The sequence below is a fragment of the Mesoplodon mirus genome (genome assembly GCF_964341445.2).
Source record: "Mesoplodon mirus genome assembly, chromosome: 3".
Classification (NCBI taxonomy): Eukaryota; Metazoa; Chordata; class Mammalia; order Artiodactyla; family Ziphiidae; genus Mesoplodon; species Mesoplodon mirus.
Window position 1 is genome coordinate 95419587 of NC_138978.1, and position 17849 is coordinate 95437435.

At 38.6% G+C, this 17849-nt stretch overlaps 1 protein-coding gene across 6 annotated transcripts in view; it reads left to right on the forward strand.

Moving 5' to 3' along the window:
* CDC14A (cell division cycle 14A) overlaps window positions 1-17849 on the forward strand; it is a 172881-nt gene that overhangs the window by 67834 nt on the left and 87198 nt on the right. For all 6 annotated transcript variants that reach the window (XM_082614086.1, XM_082614089.1, XM_082614085.1 and 3 more), the window contains 2 exons: window positions 10864-10930; window positions 13926-13988. In XM_082614086.1, the coding sequence (XP_082470212.1) occupies window positions 10864-10930; window positions 13926-13988 (130 nt within the window). The remainder of the gene's footprint in view (window positions 1-10863; window positions 10931-13925; window positions 13989-17849) is intronic.

The following is a 17849-nucleotide window of genomic DNA, read 5'->3' on the forward strand; positions in this document are numbered from 1 at the left end:
GCCAAAAAAAGTCTGGGAAGCTTTAAAAAATATTGATGCCAGGTTCTGCTCCCAGAAATTCTGATATAATTGGCTTGGGGTGAAGGCTTGGTGTTGGGATTTTTAAAAAACTACCTACATGATTCCAATATGATGCCAAGGTTGTGCACTACTGCTCTATAAGGTTTACCCTGGCAAAAAAAAAAAAAAATCAACAGTCAAATAAGTTTAGAACTCTCTATCTTGGAGATTTTACAGAGCACATTCCCATTTTAAAGATTCTGAATGGTTCTGAGTAATAAAATAACCTGTTTAACTCAGAATTTTCCCAAGTACTTCAGCCTGAAATCGCTCCCCCTCCCCCTCCCACGTCTATCAACATCCGGCAGAACTGGCTTTCTGAAACTCTAGGATACATTTCCTGATCCACACCTGTGTGGAACAGAATAGATCTCTTGGGATTAGAATAATAAGCTTCCATTTGGGGAAATGTTTTTGCGTGGTTTCCTGAGTTTTAGAAATAGATGGCTTATCAAATAATGATATTTTATCTAATATGAACAGGAATAACGAATTTTCTCTTAAAACAGACTTGACGCCAGAAAACCTTCCTTAACAGAGAACCCACAAACATCCCCCTAACAATCCTTGAATGACATTTGTCATTAAAATGAACCCATACTGTTTGTGTTCAGGGATGGGTTTGTTGTGTTTTGGGGATGACCCCTAGTGATATCCCGGTTGCTGAGCTAGTGTTAATGCGGCTGAGTCTTAATGGGAAATCTCACCTGGGCATGCCAGAACTTGCAGGTCTCTTAACAAAGGCCCAGAGGGGTCAACTACTTAGAACTTGGCATTAGGCTACCTTCTTTCTTCTAAAGCAAAGTAAACATGTGCTGGTAGATGTTAGATGCAATTATAAAATGTATCTCTTTACATAAAGTGTTGAACCAGATATTTGTTAGTTTAAATATGATACTGTGATTTTTGTTAAAGTTTATTTAGCATTAACTTTGTACTTCACCGGGAAAGTTCTCTTTACCATGTTTTTTCCCTGAGTATCAAAAATGTAGAAACAAAATTTATTTTATGCTCTCTTAAGACTTTCATTCTCAACTTTTCTTTATGATGGCTAACTCTCTGCTTCTCAGTGTTGATCCTTGGGGTCATTTCTACCTCCATGGATATATATATATATTTTTTTTTTTTGTGGTACGCGGGCCTCTCACTCTTGTGGCCTCTCCCGTTGCGGAGCACAGGCTCCGGACGCGCAGGCTCAGCAGCCATGGCTCACGGGCCCAGCCGCTGCGCGGCATGTGGGATCCTCCTGGACCGGGGCATGAACCCGTGTCCCCTGCATCGGCAGGCGGACTCTCAACCACTGTGCCACCAGGGAAGCCCCATGGATCTTTAATAAACCTTTACTTTTCATGCTTGATGTAATGGGAAAGAATCTGCATTAGTTTTGATTAGTGAGGATGGGCCAGTTTCCTGAGTCTTGAAAATAGAACAAAATAGATTATCCAGTCCAAACTGTGGAATCTATTTTCAACAGCTGGGGCATATTGAATAACTGGGACCACTATGAAAAGTAGACTCTTTAACCGGTTTTCTTGTTAAAGTGTTAAATAAGCACCACTATTCAGGATCTGAGGACAGAAACAACTGTCAAGGTTTCTAGGACCTAATAATACGCAGAAGGAAGTGAGTTATATCTATTCTTTTGTGTTTTTTTTTTTTTTTTTTTTTTTTTTTTTTGGAACGTGGCAGTGCTTCAGTGGTTTGAGTTGTGAAAATTGGCTCAGATTACTTTTTTTGTTTTTCCTGTTTTTATGGTTTCAGACCAGTGTACCAAACTTTCTGTAGAAGGGTAAGTGCCAAATTTTCGTACTCTTTATAGTACTTTTCCGATAGCCAGCCTTAGTTGATAAAGGTGGTTTGGAATAAGTTTGCAATCATTTATGTTAATGAACATAGTTATTTTGTTGAATGCCTCATATATGAAGCTCTTATTTTCAATATTGGCATCAAAGATAATTTACTATTATTTTTATCTTTAAGACAAAATTACTGTGGTTAAGTGGGGGATAGTCAGGTGTTGATAAAAGGTGCAGAGCACAGCCCTTGGCCTGTTTTTCTGGTATCTGTTATTGCTAGTTCTAGACAGATTCTATTCTGCTGATTTATATGAGCTTTTAAGCCATGACTTAGAAATGAATTTTCACAAATCTCTGTTTCTTTAGATGAGCAAAATGATTAATATATAGCTTTATGTTAAATCTGAAAAGCAGGAGATTCTGTGTCCTATTTTTTTGTTAGGTACTGGTCATGCTCAATTTTTGGGCATGAAGCCATTTGATTTTTGTTCTTTTGTAAGTGGGAAATAGCTTTGTTCTCCCCATTAATTCTTATCAAATACATTTTTATCTTATAGGTCTAGATAATATAAACCATTGGCTTGCTCTTTTCCCTGGAGCTGGTGCATATATGTTGTGGATGTGTTGAGAGACTGGAAACCAGGTGTACTCTGGACAGTTGTGTAAAGTATTTTTGGACATTGTCTAATTCCCAAATATCCATACAAATTAGGGCTGAATTGTCTAGTACAGTAACTATTACCTACATGGGCTATTCAGCACTTGCAATTTGTTTAGTCCAAACTGAAATAGACTACAAGCCTATAAAATACACATTAGATTCAAAAATTTAGTATAAGAAAAGTAAGATATCTTGTTTATAATTATGTTGATTACATGCTGAAATATTTCAGATATATTGGATTAAACAAAATATATTATTAAAATTAATATTATTTATTTCTTTTTATTTTAATATGGTTATGAAAAAAATTAAAATTACACATGTGGCTCTCTTTTGTGGCTTTCATTATATTTCCATTGGAAAGCAGTGGTCTAGATTACATTTTTGTGATTGTACACAGTTTATGATTACAGATTTTTTATATAATTTTTGATTTGAAATGTCAATAGTTCCCAGCCACTTAGAGTTGTTCAGGCATATGTTGAATGGTCTCCTTGTAATGGTTATTCATTCATTCATTCATTCAACAGCTACAAGAGAGTAATGTGCCCAACACTGTACTAGATTCTGGGCATACAACATAAAGGACACATTCCCTGTCCTTAGGAAGCTCTTGATCTTGTGCTGGTTGTGTAGATGGGATTCAGTTCAGTGATTGGAAGGGTGCTCAGATGACCTTTGAGATCCTTTCTAACCCATTGCTCTGCAGATATTTGCCTACCTTGTAACTACTTGCTATCTGGAGAATTTACAGAGAATCATAGAATCAAGATGTGTAGATCATAGTCATTTCTGTTATTTCTTAGTCCACTTACTATAGCTCTTTTTTATTCTTTAATGTAGTCTCCACATTGTAAACACTGTGACTCTGTTTTTCATTTATTCTTCATTTCAAACAACTTCATTACCAGAAATGCTTTCTTATTGTTTTGTGTAAATATGTTCTTTCATCTCTGGTTTCATCTGCTCATTGTTAACATTTACAGGGTTGCTTCATTCTGAGTGATTTCTTAGATTCGTAGGTTGCAAACAGTGGTGTGTTGGTAAACCGGCTCTGTAATTAAAGAGCATTTGCTGATTTCTGTGGTGTAAATTTTCCCTCCAATGCTGATTTGGGCTCTCAAAATATGTGAATATCTAACAGTTGACTCTTGAGAGCCTGTACAATAGGGAATCAAGCCCTTTCTCTTTGTATCTCTTCGTGGATGGTGATTCTAGTTTTCTTAAATTTAATTTTTCTTCTACTGCTTCTCTGCAAAATAAATGTAAAACTAAAAATAAACAAAGAATCCCAATTGCTTCACCTATTAAAATATTCATAATTCAGTCTTTCATTCAACAAATATTTATTGACTGCCAGTGATTTTTATAACCACTTCATAATGGTTTTATGGTTCAGTTGACTATTATGCCAGAAATCACATTTAGAAAGATAGAATTGCCGGGATGGATGGAATTTGGATGGTCAAGCATGAGGTTGAGCTAAATTTGTATTTGGATGTCTCTAGATAGCTGTTGGTTATAACATAAGTCTTCTGTATTGGGGGTTAGAGACACATGATGTATTCTTCAGCAGGGATGAATGATTAGAATCCTGGGTGTTTGGGGTATTACCTTATCTCCTGAATGAAGAGCAGCCTTGTGGTTACCTGTTTAAGAGAGTAATGCAATATATGGTAAAACTGTCATGGTATATAAGTGTTAGAGCTGTAGTTTTCCCAGGCAGCACAGGATGTGCAAGCGTTTTCCCTCAATTGATGTCTATGGGATTTCAGTGGTCCTTTATGAGGGAAGTGGAAAAATACATGTCCTCTTATTCAACTCAGTAACTATTTGGCTCAATAAATATAAATGAATACATGGATGAATGAGTAAAAAAGCAAACCAGGAGTTAAATAAACAATTGGGAACCAAAACCGCAATAAAAACTGTGGGAGTATAAAACTTTGTAGCACATTGGTATAGTGATTTAAATCCCGAAAGCTCTGTGTAGCCTCTCTAAAGTGTCTGGGTTAAAATAAAAGTGTGTTTAATACCACTTGACAAAGGAAGAGAAAACTGCTTTGAATGTCACTGCTTTTTAGCTTTATTCAGTTAATACTCTTTGGCAAAGAGAACAGAAAGAAGTGATCTTAAATGGACAGAAGGGATTTGGGGTTAATGCAAAGAAAGCTCTTCTTGCTAGTGAGGATGGAGGTGTCAGGCTCTTGAGTTAACAAAACTGGCCATAGGATATCATCGAACATTTTCTTGGGATGATCTCCCAAGCTCCTTTACTTAATTTAAACATTTATTGACAAACATTTATTGACTATTTCATGCCAGGCACTGTATTAGGTACTAAAGAAACAATGGTGAATAAAAAAAAAAACATATAGATCCCATCTTCTTAAGGACTATTGTAGAGAGAGAGTCAGGGAATCAAATAAGCACATCATGATATAATGTCAAACTGTAGTTAAGTCCAGTGGAAAAAAAATGGGGACCTGATCTAGCCGGAGTGGGGTTGGAGGATTTTCCCTGAGACAAGTCATCTTTGAGCTGGCATCTGAAGGGTGAGTAAGGTGACCTAGGCAAGGCAATTGGAGAACATGTGACCAGGGGAGCAAAGGTTCAGAGTGCCCCTCTGAGGAGCTCAGGGAAGGGGGTTGTGATGGGCACAGAGAGTGAGGGAGCATGATGTGAGGAGGAGACTGGAGAGGTGGGCAGGGCCAGATACCACAGACCTTGCATCCATTTTAGGATTTGAACCTTTCCTCGAGAGAGCAGTGGGAATCAGAGAAGGGCTACAGCAGAAGAGTGACTCGATCAGACTTGCCTTTTAAAGAAATCACTCTGGCTGCAGTGAAGAGAACTGATCAGAAAGGCGAGGAGTGGATGCGGGGAGGCTCTTGTAATGTGTGGAGAGGTGCTACGTGAGAGGCAGCAGAACCGAGGAGAAGTAAATGCGTTCACAAGATGTTTAGGGGGAAAACAGTGGGGCACAGTGCAGTAGGGTGCGAGAAATGAGAGAGACAGAAGGACTTCTGGGCTGTAGCTTGAGTGATTGTGGAAGCTGTGTCTTTTACCAAGTTACAGAGGGTTGGAGGATCAGATTATTGTTGTTGTTTTGAGGTAGGGGCAGATTCAAGAGATTCTTCTTCCACAGTGAGTTTGAGATGCCTTAAGACACCCAAATGGAAATGTCATGTATGTGGTTTGGAGTTTTAAGGACTTTGTGCTAGGGAGATAACTTTGAGGGTTATTGGCAGATAGATGGTAACTTACATAGATGAGATTGTGTAGGGCAGGGATTTTCAAAATGTGGTCCCTCCTACCAGCAGCACTGATACCACCTGGAAACTTGTTAGAAATGCAGATTCTCAGGCCCCGTTCCATACCTACTGAATCAGAAACTCGGGTGGGGCCCAGCATTCTGTGTTTTAAGAAGCCATCTTGGTGATGCTGATGCTGATGAATGCTAAAGTTTGAGAGCACCTGGTCTCAGAAGAGAGCATGGAGTGCGGAGAATTTGAGTCTGGAATTGAATCTTGAAGAGACTGGGAGGTGACGGATGACTTTGCAAAGGAGATTGGGAAGGAGTAGTGTTTAGAGAGGTTGAAGCAAAATCCAGGAACACTGAAGAGAATATTCAGAGGGAATTCCTTGTTCTTGACAGAGTAAATAAAATGATGCTTGCAGAATGTTCCCTGAACTTAGAATAAGCAAATCTAGAGACAGAAAGTAAATCAGTGATCTCCAGGGTTGGAGTGGGGACGGGGAATGAATGAGGAGTTATTGCAAATGGGTATAGAGTTTCTTTCTGGTGGTAAAATGGTTTCGAATTAGTGGTGTGCATTGTGACTATACTAAAAATCACAGCATTATGAATACACTAAAAATCACTGAATTGTACACTTTAGAAAGGCTAAAATGGTGAATTTTATCTCAACTAAAAAAAAAAGTCCCCTGGGCTTAGCCATATGGAGATCATTGGTGACCTTAGTGAGAAATGTTCATGGCATGGATGAGGATGGAAGCAGAAAAAAGGAGGTTAAGATGTGAGAGAAGAGAAAGTGGGGGCAGGAAGATGAATAAGTTTTCAGAGAAGCCTTGTTTTAAAGAGGAGGCCAGGGCTTCCCTGGTGGTGCAGTGGTTGAGAGTCCGCCTGCCGATGCAGGGGACACGGGTTCGTGCCCCGGTCCGGGAGGATCCCACGTGCTGCGGAGTGGCTGGGCCCGTGAGCCATGGCCGCTGAGCCTGCGCGTCCAGAGCCTGTGCGTGCTCCACAACGGCAGAGGCCACAGCAGTGAGAGGCCCGCGTACCGCAAAAAAAAAAAAAAAAAAAAGGAGGCCAAAGAGAGGGTGGTGGCTGAAGTCAAGAAAATTTCGTATATTTTTTTTCCTTTAAAGATGGTAGGGACTTGAAAATGTTTAATGCTATTGGGAAGGATCCAGGAGAGAGATACAGAGAGGAAAGAAATCATCCACTGTGTTGAATAATGATGCAGTTTCAGAGTAGGAAAGGACTTTTGAGTTTAATAGAGCCTGGTGTTTTCCTAATCTTCACCTCCATTTCCTATAACAATGTAGGTGAAAAATATTTCTTGCAAGCCATCTGCCAATTCAAACTTGAACGTCGTTTGGGGCAGGTTATCTTGCTGCCTTCCAGGACCAACCATTTAATTTTTAGATGGTTCTAACTACATTGGGTGGTTGAGGAAACTCTACAGGTAAGATTTATTTATAAAATAGGAGATAATATTGCTTTTATAGAGTAAAATTTTTCAGCTTCTTAAAGTACTTTCAAACTTATAGTCATTTCCTTCAGTCTTACTTCCAGAAGAACCCAGTGCTGCCACTTCCTGAGCCTTTTGCAAATTATCTGGTATTAATTGGGTTGATGCTCTGATTTTTCCCCTGTCACCTTAGTATTCAGTTTTCTTGGTCTTCTAATTTATTATCACTCATGTATCTGACTTCCAGCTTTCAGAATTTTATTGCTGTTGTCTGTTCTCATTCTCCCTGACCTTGTTGGATTCCATTTTAAAAAGCCTTTTAAAATTCTCTTTTTAGTGGGGTTTTTGTAGATACATGGATTTACTCTGCCACCTTTATCTTTCTCCCTTTTCTTCCCCCAGAGAATATGTAACATGTTTTTGTGTCCCTTCACTTTTATGGTTACCTTCCTTTGACTATGTATGAGCCAGGTGCCACTAATAAGCCATTTCTCTCTTGCCTAGTTAGGAGGGCAGGTTTTGGGAACCTGTTGCCTTCATGAGGATTAAATGTGTTAATGCATCTAAATTACTCAGCATAGTAAGTGTTGGAAAAAGGTATGTCATCAACTTTCCCCAGTCCTGAGGATGTGACTTAATTTTATCACATCCCTTATTATATTTCAATTTGTAAATGCCAGCCTGTCTTTTCTAGCCTGCTGTGACTGCTTTGTATCCTAATTTTGTCAGATGGCCTGTTAACGCTCCCTCGCTCTCAGGTCTGCACATTTGATCACCAAGTCACCAGAGCTCTCTTTTCAGTTGTTGGTAAAAACTGTGGCTGTGCTAAGACAAGAGATATCATGATAATCTCACCATGCTTTTCAGACAGTATGGGAGACTGGATCAGGAGCTCTTCTGGTAACTTACATTTGTGGATTGGTTTAGCTGCGTCTAGGTAGGAAGATACACTTGAGGGAAGTAAGGAGCACCTTCAATTCGTATTATTTCTTTTACTCTTTTTAAATACAGATAAGTTTTCTCCCTAAGTTTTTCTTTTCTCTACCAGAGCAGTAGTTTTTAAACTAGGGTCTATAGAGAGAATTCAGATGACAAAAATATCTCTTTTTTAAAAAAATTATTTATTTATTTTTGGCTGTGTTGGGTCTTTGTTTCTGTACGAGGGCTTTCTCTAGTTGAGGCGAGCGGAGGCCACCCTTCATCGCGGTGCGCGGGCCTCTCACTATCGTGGCCTCTCTTGTTGCGGAGCACAGGCTCCAGATGCGCAGGTTCAGTGGCTGTGGATCACGGGCCTAGTTGCCCACGGGCCTAGTTGCCCACAGGCCTAGTTGCTCCGCGGCATGTGGGATCTTCCCAGACCAGGGCTTGAACCCGTGTCCCCTGCATTGGCAGGCAGATTCTTTTTTTTTTTTTTTTTTGCGGTACGCGGGCCTCTCACCGCCGCGGCCCCTCCCGCCGCGGAGCACAGGCTCCGGAAGCGCAGGCTCAGCGGCCATGTCTCATGGGCCCAGCCGCTCCGCGGCATGTGGGATCTTCCCAGACCGGGGCACGAACCCGTGTCCCCCACATTGGCAGGCGGACCCTCAACCACTGCGCCACCAGGGAAGCCCGGCAGGCAGATTCTTAACCACTGTGCCACCAGGGAAGCTCACAAAAATATCTTTATTTTCACTAACCATATAACTTATAAGATTGCATTCAATTATAAATGTTGGAAATAAACTAGAGTAGTATTAGCAATATAAGTGACTTTTTCACAATAGAAACTACAAACATTTTTATATCCCATTGCCGTTGTTGCATATATCTTAAGATATTTATGTTCATTCCTTCTTTAAAATTATAGTTGTTATCAGACCTGCTATTAGATCTTGTTATATATCAATATTAATAATAAAGTATGGTATTATAAATTTGTTTTGTTACATTTTGATGACTTTACATTTAATTGCATTAGTGTTCTTTCTATGTATTTTATTTTATGCATTTAAAAACATTCTGAGAATAGGCATTCACAGGCTTCATCAGAATGCTGAAGGGGGGTCCATGACACACAAAAGATTCTGAACCCTTGTCCTAAAAAGACAAGTTCCTACAAAGGAATGTGTTGTTATTTATATAAGCTAGTATTTTGTCTTAGATCCCCAGCTACTCCTTTCTCTGGTTTAATCCCTTAAAATTTGCTTCTTAATATATGGCTTGTATCTTTACAAGATATTTGAAATGGGGTTTTTTGTTTTTCACTGACCCATGAGTTCAGATGGCATTTAAAAAAGAACTCTTGAAATCAGGATTAAATATCTAGAATAACCCTTCCTTAACATAGGTTAACTTTGATGTTTCAGGACTTAAACATTTCTGTTAGGCTGCTTTGCTAACCTACTATTTTTAAATTAGGTTATCAGGATGCTGAAACTCAGTGATGTTGACATTGCATTTAAATTCGTGGCTTAGCAGCCATAGTTTCAAGTTACCTTAGATGGTTGTGATACAAGATTCAGTTTTATGTTAATTATGTGTTAAAGCCTTTAAGGGTCATTTTCTCCCCATGGAGCATCTTCTGTGGCTCCCCCTTCCTCCCCACCTTGGACCAGCTTTGTGTGGTACATTTGACTTTGTGATTGGCAGGTGCCTGACAGCTCTGTTCCTTCAGGTCAGCAGTGGGGGCTGGGAAGAGCGACTGAGAGCCTTGAGGTCAAGTTTCTTGCCTTGGACACCTTGGAACATTGTTAGTGTTAAAGCTCCAGTGCCAGTTCTTGCTAACTGACCTGAACTTGATACTTCAGTTTTATGTTGCCTAAAGCAGGCCTGCTAAGTTGCTCTAAAAATCTAAATAAAGGATGAAGCACTCAGTTTTCGGTGCAGTAGGTCTCCACTCCTTTTGATAGAACACTTCATGGTGCATTAGAAGCTCTCCTGGATCCTGAGAGGAGATTGTTTGGAAGCATTTTCCTTGGCATTTTTTTTGTGGGAGGGGTGGGGGAATGAGGGTGGGGCAGGGGGCAAAATGGAGGTAGTGGCATTTAATCCATGAAAACAACTGCCAGGTTCTGTTGACCTGCATGCATTGTCCCCCTTAAATTTTTACGCTAGTATTTGCCATATTCCTGACAGATGGTTGTTTCTCTGTCTGAATATTTCTCATGATGATGCATGTTTTAGTTAATGAAATATTCACTGTTAATAAGAATAGTCATAATATTTATTGTTTCCTTTGTGCTAGGCACTATAGGAAGGACTTTATATTTTTTAAATGTAATCTGACAACAATCCTGTGAACAGTAGCTGCTATCAGTACCTTCATTTCACAGATGAGGAAACCAAGACTCATAGAGGTAAAATAACTTGCTCGAGGTCCCAGCCAATTCGTGGAAGAGTTGAAATTTGAAGGCAGCCTGATTCCAGAGCTCAGGTTCCTAAATCTGCTTTCTTATTCATTCAGCTAGTTGGATTAAAGCAATTTCAGAAGTTCTGGAGTTAAGCTAGTAGGATCTGATGTGTTACATAAGTTTACCATGTTGACAGCTGTGAATCCAAATAAGCATGTCTCCAACTGACTTTGGTATTTTATTATTTGAGTGTTCGAAATGCATGTTTTTAATGTTAAGTTTTTTTGTGTTTGTAGGGATGCTTCCTTTGGAAACTGCACTTACAATCTCACCATCCTCGACTGTTTGCACGGAATCAGAAAGGTAATAACAATCTCCTAGCTGTGGTCAACACTGCAGTTTAACAATATGAAAAAAGAATTATGTCTATATCCTTGTTTCTTGTTGGAGAGAAGAGAGGGGAGGGAATAAGAAGGCAGCTTTCCACTTCTTAAACAATGATGGATCTGTAATACACAGACCACAGGGCAAATAGGGGCGGTGTTTCAGGGGATAACTCTTCTTATAGAAGCGGAAGGGGTCTCCCTTTCTCACTTAAACTATTTGTGTTATGACTTCTATCTGCTGCCGTGCCTGTGACGTTGCTTTGTCACCTGCTCAGCTTCATTATCCAGCTAGATCTTGGTGTGGGAGGGACAGGAAGTTATCTAAGTCTCCTCTGTTAATGTGGTGAACATTTCCACATTGTTTTTCTAACTGGATAGTATTACATGCCCATGAACATGAAGTAGTAAGCAGGTCAGATATTATTATCTCATTTTTACAGTTGAGGAAACAACCCCAGAGAGGTTAAGTCACTCTCAGGACCACAGGGAGTTATTAGGAGGGTTCATTCTAACTCAGATTTCCATATCAATCTGGAGTTCTTTCTCATATCCTATCCAGGTATGTCATAAATCAATGGTTGTCAAATGGTGGGGACTTGTGGAGAGATGCAAATTCTCAGACCTCATCCGAGACTGATTGAACCATAAATTCTGAGAGTGGTGCCCTGCTGTCGGTGTTTGTATAATCTGTCCATGTGATTTGATGCACTCTAAAGTTTAGAGTCATAATTATTTAGTTATTTATATATATTATGGAGAAGTTAATCTAAAAGATTTTTGAGAACTTTGGAACATGTTTTAGAAACACTGATTTACAAGCTGAGAAGTCATGCATGCTATACTGTGAATTCTAATGAAGGTTCAAGGTACATCATTCCATCTAGAACATATAGTCATGACTTATGAGTCAGGATTGTACGTGTTTCAGAACCCATTGGCAAGGGTCATCGTGGACTGTAAATATAGTATCAGTAGTGAGTCTTGTTCTAGTTTCTTTTCTCTGATGTAGTATAACATTGCTTTTGCCCTGTTTTAATTTGAGAAAATTGCTATGGTAAAATATGCTACTTGTTTTCTGTATGTATATTTTTGACTTTGATATTTCATCTAGAAATGAATTTAGACTCTGTAAAACTTTAGTTCTCTTTTCACTTTAAAACTATATCAAGATAATCTAGCCTATCCCCTGCAAGTAATATCACCAACACACACTTTCAGTAACACCAGTTAAGAACCCTTATGGATATATCACCCAGTATACAACCTAAAATTGTAGCATTTAAAAAAGTAATTTACTTATTGTTACATTATTATTATTTTGCCTATCCTGCCATCTGGTACAGGCTGTTTCTTTTACAAAACTTATGAAATTGAAAAAGAGTTCACACTGGAATATCCTTGCCTGTTATTATGGTAACTGGTAACTTGATATAGACATTTATGACATCCTTCCTGTTACAAAGGAAAGGCATGACTTTGTTCATTAATAAGGTCTTCTGTAAATTTCTTGTTTCATCAAATGCTGGGGTTTATTTTACCCAAATGAAGATGAGATTTTAGAGGATCTGACAGATTGTTCAACATGTCTTTAAGCAACTGGGACACACTGTCCCGCTGTACATTCTTCTATAAAGCATCGTGTGCTGGGCTATTTTTGTGGCAACGAGCACCATACCTCCTAAGAAGGTAGACAGACTGTGGCCACATTTTTCCCTTTTTAAGAAGCATATCTTTCTGATTTTGATGTATTAGCGTCATTATAAGCATCAGTTATATATGTATGAACCACACACAGAGGCATACACAAACACAAACACACTAAAAAAAAGAGGAAGGAAAGTCGTACTTCAGGGCATTATATTCTCACCATTTTCTCTGAAATGGTACATATGGATGAAGTAAGCATCTTTGTTTAAAGGTGGAATAAGTTAAATAGCTTGTTCTGCTTATCCTGTAGAGGTTGTCTAAATCAGTGTTGTCAGAATTTATAAGAATCACCTAGGAAGGCATTTTAAGAATGATGATCCCACCCCCAAAGAACCTGATTTCATAGTTCTGGGATGGGGCCTAACGGTCTGCATTTTAAATATAAATTACCTTAAGTGCAGGTGGTCCATGTTCTACATTTTGGAAAACACTGGTCTCTAAGGTATTTTCAAAGATAGATGTACTAAACTTGGCTTAACAGTTTCTTCTATTTTTAATGACTTGATCATGTAACTTTCAAAAGTAACTGTGGTTTTGTATTCTATTGTAATCTGTATAGCTTCATGACATACAAAAAAAAAAAGACTGTCCTCTTCAAAATATTTTATCTGAGTAAGCCAGATAGTTTTTAGTTCTAAGTCATTGGTTACAAAAAGGAGTATGAAATTTTTCTCGTGTTGTTAAACAGATCAATTCTTCCTTCTAAATTGTAAGAGTAGTCAAGTACATTTTTACTCAGTCAGAAACTATCACCATAAAACAAATTCTCTCAATGTAGAGTTTCAGGAACAAATAAGGGCCTAAAATGTCCTTTTTACTAAGTATCTCACTAATGATAAAAGGAAAATAAAACCTAAGAATAATTTTTTTTTCTTCTAACTGAAAATGTAATCACTATTATATACTCTGTCATAGTTAGGTATAAATTAATTGCATAGTTCCCAATAGGTTTTAACTATACATTTGCTAGTATGTTCCATTTGATATACATAAGTAATTTTACATACAAAACTAATGTATATTAGACCTTAAGAGACATATTTTGTGGGACATATTTTCATGTTTTTCTAAGTGTTTAGCCCCACTGGCAAGAAAATCTCAAAGCAAAATTAGATGTTAGATGATTGCTTGGTATGCATTACAAATAAAGGTTTCAAGCTTTCTCCTTCAGATCAGGCAGGATCATTTGTGAGCAGGAATTCCAGAAATGGCTAGAAGCCATTATCAATTTCACATGCAAAAACTAATTCAAATTCTTATTTTAGGGATTACAACATGGATTTTTTGACTTTGAGACCTTTGATGTGGATGAATATGAACATTATGAGGTTTGTACACTTTATCTTTTTGCAAGATATAATTTCACATTGATTAAATTGTTCTTTTTTTCCTAGCACTTAGGTATTGCAAATTGATTGGCTGCTAAATAAAAGCATTCTGCAGTTTTCTGTAGTTGTCAGTTCCATCCTTTCAGCTTTGGTTATTGCCTTTGAACCAGGACTTATCAAAATTTTCGTTGGGAAAATGCCATATCTCTCTATATTCTTTCATCAAACCTTTATTGACAATTACTTCGAACCTTCAGTTTGTAAGAAAAAATAATTTATAACTACATTTTGGTAGTAAAATTTTGTTACTTTTATTTTTTTAAATTTATGTTTTGATTAAAACAAAATCGGATTTATGCCATATAATAGTTTTGACTGCATATATCTTATTTTGAAATACATCTGAATGTACTCAGATATAAGAGTTGGCTGCATTTTTTTCCCATGGTGCCATTACAAAGCTTTCGAATAGTATCTTGCCTGTTCAGTGAAGCAATTTAGGCAAAGGCTGTCCAAGTTGCATTGTGCTATAAGGAGATGTTGAGGAAGAGTACTTCCGGGTACTAGAGAAGTCTAGAAGTAGTTAACTTTTCCTAAAGATTAGACATCTGTAGACTCTGAGTAGTCTGACCACTCCATGAAACTGAGCTCGTCTGTCATGGCTCTCCTGAGGAGTTATAACATTTATCACTCTACTTAGCAAGACAAGGGTAGCCCTCACATTCTGGGCTCTAGTTCAGGATGTGTCTATTTGGATATCCTGCTTACATGTTAAACTTAACACATCTGAGAAGAAATTAATCATCTTTTACCCAAACATGGGCTTCTGCTTTGTTCCTCTGTATTAATGGCATCACCATTCTACTGTTCACCCAGGCTCAAGACTAGAAACATTTCTTTTTTCTCGCCCGCCCCACCCCCCCACAGTCTAATGAGTATTTGAGTTCCCGTTGCTAGGGACCCAGGGTGTATTTCATCTCTTTCTTCCTTTCTGTTCTCATTTCCTTCCCCTGGCTCAGGTCTTGTGTCCCCTCCGGTAGACTCTTATAACTGCTCTTCAAGGAGCCCAGGCCCTTCTCCTCTTGGTCTTTCACACACTTGATTGAGTGGTCTTAAGACAGAGCTCTCGTCTTGTCTTGGCCCTAAACTGGCTGCTGCTCTCATTACCCGGCTCAAATGAGGATAAACTCCCCTGTCCTCGTATTGTTAGCTTTGGATGAGGTCCAGCCCACCTTGCTAGCCTGTCTCCTGTTTCCCCCTGTATGCACTCTCTGTTCCAGCCGCACCGAGCTGCTTATTTACTCTTTCTTGAATATCTCTGCACTCTGGCTGAGCTTTCTTTCTCCAGATACCTGTCTCCTTTAACATTTTCCTCCTTCACTTGTGTGTGTAAAATCCTCCAGAGGTCAGCTCTCACTCTCTACAGAATTCTCTCCCCCTCAATTTCATGTGTCACAATTTGTGCTTTCCATTTTTCTTACATCATGGCTATTTGCACACAAGCCTTATTTTCCTTATTAGATTGTAAATTCCTTGTGGGTGGGACATGACTAAATGGAAAATATGTATTGCATTCTTGGATAGAAAGATTTAACATCATAAAACTGCCACTTCTCCCCAAATTAATACATGTAGTACAATTTATTTAAAAATGTCTGAAGAATTTCTTCTTTTTAAACTCCAAAAGCATCGTTATTATGGCATTTCTAGTAGTATCAAAAGAAAAAAAAAATCCTACTCCCCCCAGAAAAAAAGAATTAGAAACAAAAGACTATGTACTTATAAAGGGAAAGGTTGAATAAATAACCTGTAGTACAGATACACCATGGAATGTTACGCAGTCATTCGAAAAAGTTGATTTGAGGGCTTCCCTGGTGGCGCAGTGGTTGAGAGTCCGCCTGCTGATGCAGGGGACACAGGTTCGTGCCCCTGTCCGGGAAGATCCCACATGCGGCGGAGCGGCTGGGCCCGTGGGCCATGGCCGCTGAGCCTGCGCGTCCAGAGCCTGTGCTCCACAATGGGAGAGGCCACAACAGTGAGTGAGAGGCCCGTGTACCGCAAAAAAAAAAAAAAAAAAAAAAAAAAAAAAATTGATTTGAGCTATACCACTTGTCTTGGAATGATTTCTATTATATATTGACGACAAAAAGTTGATACAGAGAGTGATTTTAATATAATCCCCCCTTTTTAACAAACAATGACAAGACTCCCTCCACCCTGTATATGTATATGTGTATCTGTGTTATATGAGCAAAGGTAATTTCCTGTGAAGCGAACGAAGCTTAAATTTTAGAGTCCTCCACTTGCATGGGCGCCTTTTTTGTGTTCTTAACATTGTATTCTTTTCTTAAAATGGGCCTCCACATTAGATAAGTTTCATTTGCCACCAAAACCTGAATCTCTGTCCCATGTATATGAACCTGGAGAAAAATATATGGCGAAACTCTAAAGCCATTTCAGTGAAAGGAGAGATTACAGTGGGGGCTAGAGGGGGAGGAGGGGGAGGACATGCCACAGTAAAGAAAGAAAACTTGTCAATGTCTTACTTATTCCTTTATCTTTTTAAAAACTCTAATGGTGATGTTGAGAGTTAGTTGAAAAAGCTATTGAAAAACCTGAAACACAGTATAATTTCATTCTTGCGAACCAACTAACAAACCAAACATCTGGTAAGAATGTGGTCACACCGTAACCTGAATAAATAACCACCACCGTCACCACCACCACGAGCACCACCACTTAGGTAATGGCAGGAGGGAGAGGAGGCAGTTGGTGAGCATTTGAAAAGTTTTCCGTCAGATAACTTCCTCTTTGAGAACGATATGTCCATTCTGCCATAAAGCCAAAAAATAGAAAAGCACAAGTCGAAGCGTGATCGGCAGGTGGTAGGCATTTCATAAACGCTGCTTAAGGAATAAATGGATATAAGTAAAGAAACTCTCTTCCCGACAAACTGTGGACCATTCATTCCTTGTTATAACTTCTCCCACTGTTTGCTCTGCTTCGGTGAGTCTGGACATTTGGTAAACTTGTGGAATAGCTAAATTCATAGGCTTCATTAGCTCCAACAATGTCAGAATTCCAACGTCATTTGTAGTTTTCAAAGTAAAATTTCATCACTGATAGCAAATTATGAGAATGTAAGACTTAGATAATATGGCAATGCTCAAGTTAAAGCGTTTTAAAAAGGCACTTCTGGACTAAACCACATTTAATATATAATATGACTCAAGAAAAAACTGAAAGTAATGATGTGGCAGTTCTATGTGAGATTAAAAGGGAGTCTTATGGAAGAAAAAAGGGAGTCTTTATGATAACAGTGCTGCTTATAAATCCTGTTAATGACAAGGTCAGCAGAGCACAAGAACCACTCTGCTCATTCTGCAAAAGGGTCTAGAGCAGTGCTGTCCAATAGAAATACATGAGAGTATATCTCTCTATATATTTTTTAAAATTCTAGCAGCCATATTTAGAAAAAGTAAAGAGAAATGATGAAATTAATTTTAATGATACATATTTAATGCAATATACCAGAAATATTATTTCAACATGTAATCAAGATAAAAATTATTAATGAGGTATTTTATGTTTCTAACTTTGAAGTGAGCCTTTGAAACCCAGTGTGTAGTTGATACTATGGCACATCTCAGTTTGGACCAGCCACATTTCAAGTGCTTGGTAGTCACACGTAGCTAAAGTGCAGATTCTGCAAGGACAGGCTTGCCAATGAACTATCATAGCCCCTCAGAATGACATGAAGCCTAGGATGAGCAGTACAGGTTGTACCTTCTAGCTTCAGGTGATCTAATTGTTCACATAAGAATTAATTTCAAGGCTCTGTTCTATTTAGAAGGCTTGGGG